General features: G+C 35.4%; 1 protein-coding gene across 1 annotated transcript in view; it reads left to right on the forward strand.

Annotated features, from left to right (window-relative positions):
* Positions 1–14,338, forward strand: part of KPNA1 (karyopherin subunit alpha 1) — a 67,255-nt gene that overhangs the window by 41,375 nt on the left and 11,542 nt on the right. Inside the window, exons 6-11 of the mRNA XM_045540149.1 lie at positions 4,086–4,217; positions 5,412–5,500; positions 5,843–5,942; positions 6,528–6,691; positions 8,236–8,314; positions 12,711–12,836. Of these exons, the coding sequence (XP_045396105.1) occupies positions 4,086–4,217; positions 5,412–5,500; positions 5,843–5,942; positions 6,528–6,691; positions 8,236–8,314; positions 12,711–12,836 (690 nt within the window). The remainder of the gene's footprint in view (positions 1–4,085; positions 4,218–5,411; positions 5,501–5,842; positions 5,943–6,527; positions 6,692–8,235; positions 8,315–12,710; positions 12,837–14,338) is intronic.

The raw sequence follows: 14,338 nt of genomic DNA on the forward strand, positions 1-14,338 counted from the left end.
GTCTTTTCCCATCTTCATTGATCTTTCTGCCTTTCCTCAAAGGTTGCTCAGATGACTCAGGCACTGTTCTCTGCAGAGTTTGATATCTGGGTTTATTTTTCTGATGTGAGCCTTTCTTTTCACTTGCTCTCCAGGTGAGCCTGGCATTTGCTAGGAACCAGAGTGGAACCGGCAAAGTGGCCAGCAACAGAGTCCTGATCCAAATGGAGAAAGGGAACCAGGCGTACCTCAACCTGGAGTGGGAAACTTGATAGGAGGTCAGAAGTACTTCAGCTTTGGATTCTCATTTTCCTTATATAAGGAACTGAGCGCCAGAAGGTAGAGACTAAGAAAGGGGAGAGAGAAAACATCAAACCTTCAGTTTGCAGATTTTAGTTGTAGCCTTATTTAGCAAGTTCTGGACAGTGAAAAATAATAGTGGAATTATAATTTATAAGAAGTTATAGCTGCATGATAGGTTGTTTCTTTGTACGATGCCATTCTTGGAATATTAAGAATATGTGGCCGGGCACGGTGGCTCACGCCTGTAATCCTAGCCCTCTGGGAGGCCAAGGTGGGTGGATCGCTCGAGGTCAGGAGTTCGAGACCAGCCTGAGCGAGACCCCGTCTCTACTAAAAAAAAATAGAAATAAAAATTATCTGGACAACTAAAAATATATATAGAAAAAATTAGCCGGGCATGGTGGCGCATGCCTGTAGTCCCAGCTACTCGGGAGGCTGAGGCAGTGGGATCGCTTAAGCCCAGGAGTTTGAGGTTGCTGTGAGCTAGGCTGACGCCACGGCACTCACTCTAGCCCGGGCAACAAAGTGAGACTCCGTCTCAAAAAAAAAAAAAATAAAAAAAAAAATAAAAAAAAAAATATATATATAACAATAGTTTAAAACAATGAAAAGGAAGTAAAGATTATAGTTATTTTGGCCACCATTTGCTATTTTAGGTAATACTGTTTCTTAGATTTTTTTTTTTTTTTTTTTTTTTTTTTTTTCATTTTTTCAGGTTACTGATTTTCTCTTGAGTCTCAGTGGTTACATATTTAAATTAATTTTGGGGGCTGTTTAACTTCATGCATTTGTGTTTGTCATTGATTCTGGACTTTCCCATTTCACAACTCTCTTTCTTGTTAAATTTTAGTATAGCATCCAAAGCTGAAACATTTTTAAAAAACAAAATTAAAAAAAGACAGTAAATCTCAGTGAAATACAGCTTAAAGTACAGTCTATGATGAAGGGGAAGTTATGTAGTTTAAAGCAGTGGTCCCCAACCTTTTTGGCACCAGGGACTGGTTTCATGGAAGACAGTTATTCCACAGCCTCAGGGGGCCTGGGGGTAGTGGTTTCAGGATGATTCAAGCAGATTGCATTTATTATGCAGTCAAACCTCTCTGGTAATGATAATCTGTATTTGCAGCTGCTCCCCAGTGCCAGCATCACCTCCTCAGATCATCAGGCATTAGATTCTCTTAAGGAGTGTGCAGTTTACAGTAGAGTTCGTGCTCTTATGAGAATCTAATGCGGCTGCTGATCTGACAGGAGGCAGAGCTTATGCGGTGATGCCAGCGATGTGGCTGTAAATACAGATGAATCTTCACTTGCTTGCCTGCAGCTCACCTCCTGCTGTGTGGCCTGGTTCCTAACAGGCCATGGACCACTATTGGTCCTCGGCCTGGGGTTGGAGACTGCAGGCTTAAAGTATATCCAGTTTTTAAAAAGCATACAGTTAAATACATTGGATAGTTGCTTCTTCCAACATTAACAGAGGCCTATGGTGAGGGAAATTCTCACTCTTGCACTCCTCCTCTCTCGTACATTCATATATACATATATACCACAAACATACACATGGGTATAGAGATTTCACAAATACGGCTTGATGAATTTTCACAATGTGAAAACACCAAAGTAATCAGTACCCTGTGCGTGTATACTTCTAATGCCTTGTTAATACATGCATATGGCTGTGTTTTCAGTGTCCCTGTGGTTATAGTTATGCGTCCATCTACTTCTGTCCCTGATAATAACAAAACTACTTTTTGATTTTCATTCTTAAATCTTTGCATTTAAAGGTTGTCATCATTGTGTACTTCTTGGTAATAAACATAACTCTGGCATATTATTCTTTTGCTAAAATGTACTAATTTCTAATTTTTTACCATCCATGTTCAGGCTGTTACTCATTTTTCATTTTCTTAATCATTGTTACTCTCATGTGTTTTGCTTCTCCATTTTATTCACTTGAGTAGCTTCTGGAACTTTCTCTTATTTTCTCTGAGATCTTTGGTGCTAAACTCATGAAATGGCAGTTTGAAAGCTGGCACCAATTAGTATTCTGAGTGATCTTTTTCTCACTAATAACTAATATATCCCTTATCTACCCAGGTTATTATTATCATTTCTTTTGCATCAAAATCTCACTGCAATCCTTTTTGTCTTTGATATAGGTAGATATGTATGCTGATCTTACTTATTCTTTCCAGATTGCTTTTCCTCACATTTTCATTTCCTTTGACTTGATCTCTGCGGTATCTGATGACTATTTGCTAAACTTTGAGCCTGCCTTCTGGTAGGACAGTTTGCTTTTATACTCACATCATATAACTCTGGTTTACTGAATAATTTTTCTAGTTAAGCAAAAGAAATTATATTCTAGGTGAACAGGGTTTTTTTTAATAGTAGAAATAATCTGGCCTACTATTATTTGAAATTTCTTACCCTAGATACCAAAACTACGAGCAATTGAAATATTCCAGTGTTATAGGCATGTTTCAGAGAGGAAACTATGTCTGGGTTTCACAGGATACCAAATTAGGAGGCTGTAAACTAGTCCTTCTCTTTGGCTGTATAACATTACTCAAGTTACTAGTCAAAATGGTGGCTCTTTTCCTGATAGTTTTCCTCATTCACAGATTAGAAAAGCAAGAGACACCTTACTTCTCTGAGTTGTAATGAGTATCACCTGAAAGTATGTGAATAATGCTTTGAAAATATAAAGTACTGTACAAATGTAAAGTTTTAGTTCAGACAGATTGAAAGGATTTAAGCATTGCTTTCATTAGTAATTTAATTACAGAGATGAATGTATGAAGAGTTTTTATTTCCTGATATTTGGGATTTAATCTACAAGTCTTCTGTATTTTTATTATAACAAAAAGTTATCAGATGGAATATATTTTCTCTTTAACTGTGGTACTCCTAGTCTGGGCCTCTCTGCTGCTATAATATCAATGTTCAGTTAGGCTACCAAACCACTTTATCTCACTCATGTATGTCATTTTTATAGTTTTCTTTGAACATCTCTTTAAGTGTCTTCTACTGTGAATTTGCTATTATTCGCATAGCTTTGGATTGTGCTAAATCAGATTGTCTGCCCTCTATCTTCCTCCACCCCCAAAGATTGGTGATTTAGTTTTCCATAGGACAGCTACCTTTTAATTGATCCAAAAGTTTAGACGAATCACAGGGTACATCTTTTGATGATTTATTACTGATCTCTGATTCACAGGGCATACCACTGAATTTTTTTAAATTATATTTTTTATTAGATAATATACATGGTACAAGGCCAAAAGAGATACATAGGCTTTCTAGTGAAAAGTTTTTCCCATCCTTGTTCCCCAGTCACCCAGACCTCTTCATGCAGGCAACAAGTATTTACAGTTTCTTATGACTCCTTCTAGAGATAATCTGTGCAATAAGTAAATTAATGCATATATTTCTTTTTAACCCTTTTAGAAAATATAGCATGATACCATGTTAATGTACACAATTTGCATTTTGTTTTCCTTCATTTCTTTCTTGGAAGATCATTCCGTATCATCCATATCAGCATGTGATACACTCCCTCATTCTTTTTATAGTCTCATGTCAACTCTACCTTCATCTGAAATTTTAAACACCCTGAATATTCTTCTAGGCTGTGGTATTTCTCCTGGGAATCTTCTTTTAGTATTAATATAGTATTCTACTAATAGGTTATGTTTGAATAATGATCTCTGACTCTTTCCTTCATGTACAGAAGACGTAATTATTATAAGTAAATAAGCTTTTAAATTCTAATAAGATAATGAAAATTATTTTTATCTTTATAGTTTGAATCAGCTTGGGTACTGACAAATATTGCTTCAGGAAATTCTCTTCAGACCCGGATTGTGATTCAGGCAGGAGCTGTGCCCATCTTCATAGAGCTGCTCAGCTCAGAGTTTGAAGATGTCCAGGAACAGGTAAAAAATGAAACAAATAAAAAGAAGCAGTTAAAAGAATAAAGTTTTTCTCTCAGTCATATTCAGGACCTGAGTTTCATCGCTTGGCTATGATTAATCCATGGTTTGTCACAGGGAGTGTTCTAGAAATCTAAACCAAAATAGAAAATTTCTTAGTGAATATGGGCACAATTTCTCCTAGACACATAAAACCAGCAGTCCCCAACCTTTTTGGCACCAGGGACCAGTTTCATGGAAGATAGTTTTTCCACAGACATGGGGTGAGAGGAAGAGTGGGTGGGGGAGGTTTGTGGTGGAGCTTAGGTGGTAATGGGAGCAGCTGTAAATACACATGAAGCTTCTGCAGCATAAAACAATCTTCCCTTTCTAAACCTGAAATTCTTTAAGCTCTATAAGATGTACTTTTTAAGGCCATGTATGCAGTTACTAATAGAGGTTTTTTTTAGTAGAAATCTCTAGTGTTGATTAAAGTAGCAGGTCTTTGCCACTTTTGTGCAGAAAAAGACAGAAAACGTGAATTTATTATTACTGCCAACTTTATCAGATTTATAAAGGCAAATCACTGCTAAATGAGTATGATTTTCTTTTACGGCTTTATTGAAGTATAATTGATATAAACTGCATGTATTTACAATGCACAATTTGATGAGTTTTGACATATGTATATACCCATGAAGCCATCATCACAATTAAGATAATTACATCCGTCACCCCCAAAAGTTTAGTAAAGTTATGTGCATTTTTATTGCTCTTAAATTCTTTGTTCACTGTTTTCTCTTGTAAGCAAGCATACAATACATTTTTAATCAGCTGCATAAGCCATTTGAATCTCTGTTGTATATCAAGGGCTGTAAGAAATGTTCCTTAAGAGTGAGGATCGGGTCCCCTAAGATAAAGAATATAAGAATTGGTTCTTCCCTTTTATAAACTTAATACCATGAATGTTCACATTTCCTTCTATTTATTATATACTTTAGAATATTATATACTTTAGAATATTATTTATCTTCTATTTCATTTGACTCCCTGATGAGTGATGTTAGGAGTGTTACTAGTTAATTTCCTTGTATATAATATGTTAATTAACTGTTACATGATTTATAAAGTGTTATTGTTATATACTGGCATCTTTTGTGAAAGAATTGTGAGTGAATTAAACTATATAACCATTGTTAATGAATGCTTCTTTCACAGGCAGTCTGGGCTCTTGGCAACATTGCTGGAGATAGTACCATGTGCAGGGACTATGTCTTAGACTGCAATATCCTTCCCCCTCTTTTGCAGTAAGTTTCTTCTTCTTCTTCTTCTTCTTCTTCTTCTCCTCCCCCCACCCCCCAGCCCCAGAAAGCAGTACATCTTTGGAAACCATTTTGAATTTCCTAGTGTTATTTTTCATTCCAGGTATTTTCTTGTTTAATTGTTCAGATCATTTCTTCAAGTACCCTGTCTTATCCCAGTGTCAAAATTCTGAATTAGTTATGTTAGAATTAATAAACTTTTATTGTTCTGAAGAAAAGCTATCTGATGACATCTGTTTATCAAAAGCATTAGTTTAATATTTATCTTATGCCATTAGAGAATTAATGTCTCTTATATAGTTTACCTTTGTACTATCATGCTTATAGGTTATTTTCAAAGCAAAACCGCCTGACCATGACCCGGAATGCAGTATGGGCTTTGTCTAATCTCTGTAGAGGTAAAAGCCCACCTCCAGAATTTGCAAAGGTAAGGACTATGCTTGTGGGAAATTGGCAGAAAAAAGTGCAATTAAAAATGTGTGGTAGCCAATATTTAATTGAACAGGAGGATAATTTTTGATAAAATTTAAAATGTTATAATTTTATCTGTTTATAGAGAAATAGCTTATTGGTAGTTGCTTGTTTTTGTTTTAATTTGGGATCATTTTTCACTGCTTGTAAAGGCTCTAAATTCATCTTAAAATCTTAGCATTTTTTGTTTAAGACAAAGTATCTAAAATACAGAATTTCCTAGCTTTGGCATTTGTGAAAGTTCCTTTACATCTTTGGTCTACAATGTGTTGTGACAAGGAATCTCATTTCAAGAATTGGTATATATAAAACTTTGCTGCCTGAAATTATTTTCCTTGGGCTTTGACTACCTCATCAAGGTAGTGTAAGACCACTGATAGCATTCCCAAAGATGGAACTGTCATTTGCTACTCCATCTCTAGAAATGTAAATCACCCTAGAAGTCACTAAGTGTAAGGCAACCTGGTTGCCTTCTTTAGTATTTCATCACAGTTCTGGCTTTTATTCTATTGAATTTCATAGCATCATCTTCCTTTCACAGGTTTCCCCCTGTCTGAATGTCCTTTCCTGGTTGCTATTTGTCAGTGACACTGATGTACTGGCTGATGCCTGCTGGGCCCTCTCGTATCTATCAGATGGACCCAATGATAAAATTCAAGCAGTCATTGATGCAGGAGTATGTAGGAGACTTGTGGAGCTGCTGATGTAAGATATCTTTAAGAAAGTGTCTACTCCCCTCCCCCCCATATTAGTTCTCTAGTTGCTAATACTTAAATAATAATAATTGATTGTACATTATACTGATTTATCGTGCTTTGGGCTACTCTTTTTTGTTACTGTTTATGTTGATGTCACATCTTTTGTTTGCTTTGTTTCTTTGAGACTTTTAAAAGAACCTCTCTTCTGCTGTTAGCAGTCTTTCAGCAGAAACATTTGGAAAACCAATGTATAGTTCCAAGCTTATACTAGATAACGTGAGATCAACCACTGGACTCAAAAGGCATTTTGCCACTAAAAATAGTCATTCTTCATCTGTCTCATTTAAAGTTTAATTTAGACTAGTGTTAACTGTTATATTATTTTACTTTATCTCTTTATGATGCCTTTGATAATGGAGTGGAAGATTTACTCATGGCATAAATAATGAGACTGTATGAATCAAAGGTTTAGATAATGCTATTGAAGAAAAAACGTAGAATGATATATCATAATAGGGAAATGGTACAGTTACAACCAACATGAAAGTTAAATGAAGTACAAATTAGATGCTAGAGGATATTGTCCCAAATGTGACATGTGGAATGGATTAGATAAGTATAAAGTACAGAATACAAAACTCTGGCATTCTAGCTGGCCAAAGACTGGATGCAGATCGGTAGTGTAGTGCTATTGTGAATTAAAGGCAGTATGATGCTGTAGGAGTCAGAAGTACATCATTCAAAATCTGGGAAGTAATCCTTTGCATTCCTTAGTCACTAGACTACTATATATTTCAACCATTTCGTCATCAGCTTTTTTTTTTTTTTTTTCAGTTTCGATATATAGTATTTTATTATTGCTATAATTATAAACACTTTCTCACTTTCTTACAAGTTTTTGTTTGACCCACAAGTTATTTGGAAATAAACACCTTCTTTTTTTTCTTTTCTTTTCTTTCTTTTCTTTTCTTTTTTTTGTTTATTTTCTATCAGCTCTTAAATGTGAAGGAACTGGCATAGGTTTGAGAAGAGTGATCAGTCTCATTAAAAGGAAGAGAAAATAAAACCTTTAAGGAAAATTTAAGGATATTGACTTAGTTAGCCTGAATCAGGACTTAGTGTCTGTCTTCAAATATATAAAAAGGGCTTTGTGGAGGGTTTTATTTATAAAACTTAAAAGTGTTAAATAAATGTTATCTATTTGTTCTCTATTGTCTCAACAACCTTGGAAGACCAAGTAAAGAGGAAATGAAACCTGTATTAAAGAATGAGAGGGAAAACTTGCAATCTAGGTGATAGTAATTTCTGGGAAAGATTACTAGGAAATTTTGTAGGGTTTTTTTTTTTTTTCCAGAAATATTAAATAAGGGGAAAGACAGTTCTTCTAGGGGATATCATTCTGTCATCATGATAAGGTTCTCTTAATAACCACCATAGTAGGTCCCTTTCTGCTCTAAAATCCTATCACATTATTTCTTTTGGATTTTGGTTCTAAGGAAAAGAGACTAAGGATAGAACTGTTGGCTATAACATTTCTTTTTATGGTTGCAGGCATAATGATTATAAAGTGGTTTCTCCTGCTTTGCGGGCTGTGGGAAACATTGTCACAGGGGATGATATTCAGACACAGGTATGAATAAGTGGTAGCTATTTTGTTCCCTCAAAATAGTTCATTGAGCTCCATGATCATGTTTCTATTATAGTGTTTAACTCCGTACTATTGGGGAAAATTGGTACTTTTTTTCACTAATGTTTAAAAATGTTGGCTTAGGCATTTACTCTCAATACCTTTAGTATCTCTGACTCGACCTGTTCTTTGCAGCAATTTTGGGTTCTCCTAGAATAGTGACTTTTTCTTTTGGTGAAGCAGATTTATTTTCCTCTATTACTACTTGAAGTGGTTCTTGTGAGCATCAAAAACCTCTAGTAGCATCTTCTCTCTGTCTCTGTCATCTTGATATCATCATCTCTGATAGCTTCCTACTTTTGTATATGATAAGTCTCCGATGTGAAGAAGATTCTTCCTTGTTAGCTCCTAATGTCACTCCCTACTCCATTCAACTTCTGTATCAAGACACATCATTCACATTGCATTGTTCTAGCCATTTTTCTTCCTGATATCTCAGATGTATTGATGACATCTTTAAATTATCTTCCTATACTTCTGTGATGTTGGAGTATTTTGGTTCTTCTGCCTCATTGACCATTTATTTCTCCTTAGCAAACTTCTTTTCCTGTGTTCCCTCCTGTTTGTGGACATCCTCCATAGGGTAATACTTCAGCTTCATTCATAGATCTTATAACTTCAATGATCACCCTTGTGTATATACATTGAGAGCTGGGGATTAGGTTTTAGCTTTAGTTCCTTCTTAACCAACTCTGACTTTCACCAAGACATTTAATGTCTTTTCTTCTCTGATCTCTAAAATTAAGAAGGTTGGATTTGTTCTCTCAGATGTCTTCCAACTCTAATATGTTTACTTTAAATTTATTCTGTACACAAGGGAACTCACTTCCTCTTGTATAATCTGAACCTCTGCTTATCTTCCCTGTCTCTGTGAATGGCACCAACAGTTACCCAAGCCAGAAACCTGGACATCAGCTTGATCCCTCCTTCTTCTCCACATCTCTCATCAGTCACTAAGTCCTGTTAACTCCATCTTTACTCATCCCTTTCAGTGCTTAATTCAGACAGTTCAGATGAAGAGAGGAGAAGAAAAGAATATATGTTTGATTATATTTGTATAAAATTTCTCTGGATGATTACACAAGAAAGTGATAACACTGGTTGTTTCTGAGGAGAACTGGGTAGCTGGAGTATGGGAATAAGGAGGAGGCTTTAAATTATGTAGTTCTTCATCATATGTCTGAATTTTTATGTTTTTGTTATTTTTTCTTTCTTTTTCTTTTTTTTTTTTTTTTGCTACCTTCTGAGTTTTTTAAACTGTGTCAGTGTATTTGCTTTTCAAAAAAAAAGTTTGTCTCCCACCCCATGCTCTATGTTCTTGACATGTTTGTTCCTTGAATTAGCTATGACCACTCTCAACTCTGAGCTTTAACACATTCTTTGTTCCCTCTGCATGGAATGTATGCCTCTATCCCCCGCTCCTCTGACCACCGCCTTCACACATATCCACACTGCTACACTAATGTTCTCTCATTCTTCAGGTCTTGATACTAACATTATTTCTCTGAGAAGCCTTGTTTGACCCCGGACTCTTAAGTTAGGTGCTGCTGCTTTTGTTTCATCCATCAGAGCATTAATCACACTGCATTGTAACTGTCTAATTACTAGATTGTAACATTTTAGAGATGGATTATGTCAGTTTTGTTCATTTCTGTGCTTCTATAATCTAATAGTTCCTGCAACAATATATAGGGTCTCAATATTTATTGATGGAATGAAGTTCTTAATCTTTACATCTAGTTCTGACCTATCTCAAGTTCCATTCCCATGTGTCTAGTAGCCTATTGGATATCTGTCCTTGCAGTATCTCACATTTGTCTCACAATGTATCTTCTTCCCCCCACAAAGCAAGTTCCAAGTCTTGATTTTTTTCCCACTCCAAGTAATGACATAACTGTTCTCCTATTCATCCACACTTGAAACTTTGTAGTTATAATTGGCATCTCTTCTCTTACACTTTGTATAGCAAGTCACCAGAGGTTGTTGATTCTTAATTTTACTAGATCTATGTCTAATTACCTTATTTTGGTCCCTATCTTCTCACACACAAAGGTTGTTGCTGTACCCACCTTATTTATCCTTCTACTATATTAAGCAATTACTCCGCTTAATTTATTTCCCTTCAAAACAGCTTAATCTCTCCTAAAATAACATGGTTCACATTATTTATTTTCCTCTTTGAAACAGTAAGTTTCTTTAGTGCCTGTGAGATAAAGAGCTTTGAAAGGCTGTAAGGAATTTCTACCTTAAGATTTTAGTGTCATTCTTCTTTCTAGCCTGTTAATTTTGGGGGTATAGAACCCTTCCTTAATAGCCTCCCTAGTCTATCTCTGTTTCAGGAGCCTCCGCCATGAAGCTTTTTTCTTGACTGTTCCTCTTCAGGTGTTCTCTTTAGTTGCTAACATGTTTATTTTCCAGACCACTACTTTGCCACTTCTAAAATTGTTTTGTGACATCTCTTATACTGTTGCTTATGTTTTTTTTTGTAAGGTTTGTTTTAACTGAGTATAAAGATAGTATTTTTTCATTTTAGAAAATTTGCCAGATAGAGAAAACTGTGAAGAATATAAGTTACTCATAACTATTATCTAGAAGTATTATCAATATTACTACTAATAGTTTATTTCCTTCGGTTTTTTTCCCTATTCATGTATATTTTATCTAACACATTTATTATATGTAGTCTTACACACTGCTGTGCAGTTTTATATACTATTTTCATAGTGTTCACTTAACATTCTACTAAAAGCTTTATAATTTTCTCTGGGTAGAAATTCTAAAGTAGAATTATTTGTGTGAAACTAGATTTTTAAAAGCTTTTTGATATTTATAATCAAATTGTTTTTAGAAAGATAACTTTTACTACAAGTTTTATTTTTGAGCTGTATTTAATAGGCAAAAAAATGGCTTCATTTTAATTTACATTTCTTTAATTACCTGTAAGGTACTTTTCTATTAAAATTTTAGTTTCTCTTTTCAATTGACACAGTAAAGTTAGCAGCCCACTAATTTGCTGTGAATATTTTTCATATTGTGTAGTATGCATTTTAAATTTCTTACGATTTTTGAAAGGGAAAATTATTTGGTGAAAGTTTTTTTTCTTTCTATAATTTCTTTGTTTTTATGTTTGGGAAGTGTTTTGCCATGCATAGATCAGCTGTTTTCCAATATTTTCTTCTGCTTTATGATTCCTTTTAAAAATACTTAATTGGGGCCGGGCGTGGTGGCTCACACCTGTAATCCTAGCCCTCTGGGAGGCCGAGGCGGGTGGATCGCTCGAGGTCAGGAGTTCGAGACCAGCCTGAGCGAGACTCCGTCTCTACTAAAAATAGAAATAAATTATCTGGACAACTAAAAATATATATATAGAAAAAATTAGCCGGGCATGGTGGTGCATGCCTGTAGTCCCAGCTACTCGGAAGGCTGAGGCAGTAGGATCGCTTAAGCCCAGGAGTTTGAGGTTGCTGTGAGCTAGGCTGACGCCACGGCACTCACTCTAGCCCGGGCAACAAAGTGAGACTCTGTCTCAAAAAAAAAAAAAAAAAATACTTAATTGGTTGCAAATTTATTTTGATAACTGTTGAGGTTAAGAATTGATTTTGAAAAAATGTTTTTCAACTATTTAGCCTCTTATTCTAGTTCTATTAAATAAAACCACAGGTCATTAGAGGAAAGAAAGGATTCACTTTCATTATATACTTAATACTTTATAAATACTTGCATTTGTTTCTGGACTAGATATCTATTGTTTTTCAATGATTGATTTTTGAGCCTGCTACATACTATTTGAATCATTCTAACTTTATGATTTTAGTTTCTGATAGAGTAAGTCTCCTTCTCCATGTGGAATTGTCTTATATTCCTCACCTTTGTAAGCTGTTTGATAGCTGGGGTAATATCTTTTTTTTATCTTTGTATCCTGTAAAGCACCTGATGTACTTCACTAAGCATACCTTATTAGTAAGTATGTATTAATTCATTGACTACCAGGTAGAGAGTTATCAGAAGACTTAAAAATCTGCAGACTACTTCTGTGTTTTCTAGCCACTTGATATATTTACCCATCCAGAAGAGTTATGCTACAGGGGTAGGAAGGTGAATGAGTAATCCTTTTCAAATTACTAATTCAAACATTATTATGTCGTATTAAGTGCCGTTTTAGCAGTTGTGATTATGTATAATGAAACTGCTTCGATAATCTTAGGAACTAATTTTTATTAGCAGTAAGTACGTTTTACATATTATTTCTTTGCCTATGTTTTACCTAAAATAAGTTGTTTGAGTTAAAGATTTATTTGGAACAATATAATAAGTAAAAATTTTGAACTTTTCCTTTTAGGTAATTTTGAATTGCTCAGCTCTGCAAAGTTTATTGCATTTGCTGAGTAGCCCAAAGGAATCTATCAAAAAGGAAGCATGTTGGACAATATCTAATATTACAGCTGGAAATAGGGCACAGATCCAGGTAATCTCATAGGACCTGCCTTTCTTTCTGTATTTTTATTGATAAGTAAGGTTTTTTTTCAGTCACCCTTAAAAATATATATTATTTTCATTATTGCATTGAAGAACACTAACTTCCAAGATTGTTGTCTTATTTCATAGTCTGCTTCTTTCTTTATCCTAGCTTATAGGTGTTAAGCCTTTGGAAATTTACACTGAGGCCTTGGTTTTTCCCATTGCCTTTCATATTTGATGATTTACCAAGATCCAAGAAATAGTATCTTCTATTTCCAAAATGTTTTGGTGAACTTTATGCTAAACAGGTTAGCTTTACTCTTAGCAAGTAAAATATTTATTGTCTAGTAGACCCATGGAGTAGGTCACTTCAGTTTTTTATGAACATATGGATACCCATTTTTCTTCTAATGGTTATCTGCCCTTTACTTTTGTCTTTCTATCAGTAGGAGAGTAACTCAGGTAGAAGACAAACAGTGGGCCAAAGGGTTCAGCATGGACCATGGTCAAGGCTGGAATAATGAGACAGAAAAAATAAAACACAGACTTAGGGGATTTGGGGATGAGTGGAAACATAGAGGTCATCTAATCCAACATTCTCATCTATCACAGTGTATACATATATCAGAGCATTGCATTGTACCCCATAAATATTAATAGTTATTATTTGTCAATAAAGATAAAATTAAAAAGAAGGACGAAACTGAGACTCAGAGAAATAAAATGATGTGCTCCAGAACACCTGTAGTAAATGACAGGACCAGGATTAGGTGTCTTTCTAGTAAACTTTGCTGACTTCCTTCACTGGTATAAAAGAAAGAATTCTTGGCCAGGAAAGCATAGTTAATTGTTTCCAGAATGCTGAATTAGGGACTGAGATTGATAGCTATACCAATTTGTAGCATGTATACTAGGTGATTTCATCTGTAGTTGGTTGCCTACAGCCACCAGGCTTTTATGCAGAACTCAGTTTCTTTCTTTCTTTTTTTTTTTTTTTGAGACAGAGTCTCTCTTTGTTGCCCAGGCTAGAATGAGTGCCGTGGTGTCAGCCTAGCTCACAGCAACCTCGAACTCCTGGGCTTAAGGGATCCCACTGCCTCAGCCTCCCGAGTAGCTTGGACTACAGGCATGTGCCACTATGCCCGGCTAATTTTTTCTATGTAGATTTTTAGTTGGCCAGATAATTTCTTTCTATTTTTAGTAGAGACGGGGTTTCGCTCTTGCTCAGGCTGGTCTCGAACTCCTGACCTCGAGCAATCCACCCTCCTAGGCCTCCCAGAGTGCTAGGATTACAAGCGTGAGCCACCGTGCCCGGCCTAGAACTCAGTTTCTTGATGTAGGAAATGATGCGAACCCATTTTAGGTGCTTGAGCTGAAGAGAAGCATAAAGACAGTAATTTTGGGAAGACTACTTTAGTGTTAGTATGTGAGTGGGATTGAGTAAAAGTATTCCATTCACTATAAGGCTGTTCTGTTAATCTGATTGGGAGGTGGTGGCTTTGGAGTAGG

This window comes from Lemur catta, chromosome 1 (assembly GCF_020740605.2).
Source record: "Lemur catta isolate mLemCat1 chromosome 1, mLemCat1.pri, whole genome shotgun sequence".
Lineage (NCBI taxonomy): Eukaryota > Metazoa > Chordata > Mammalia > Primates > Lemuridae > Lemur > Lemur catta.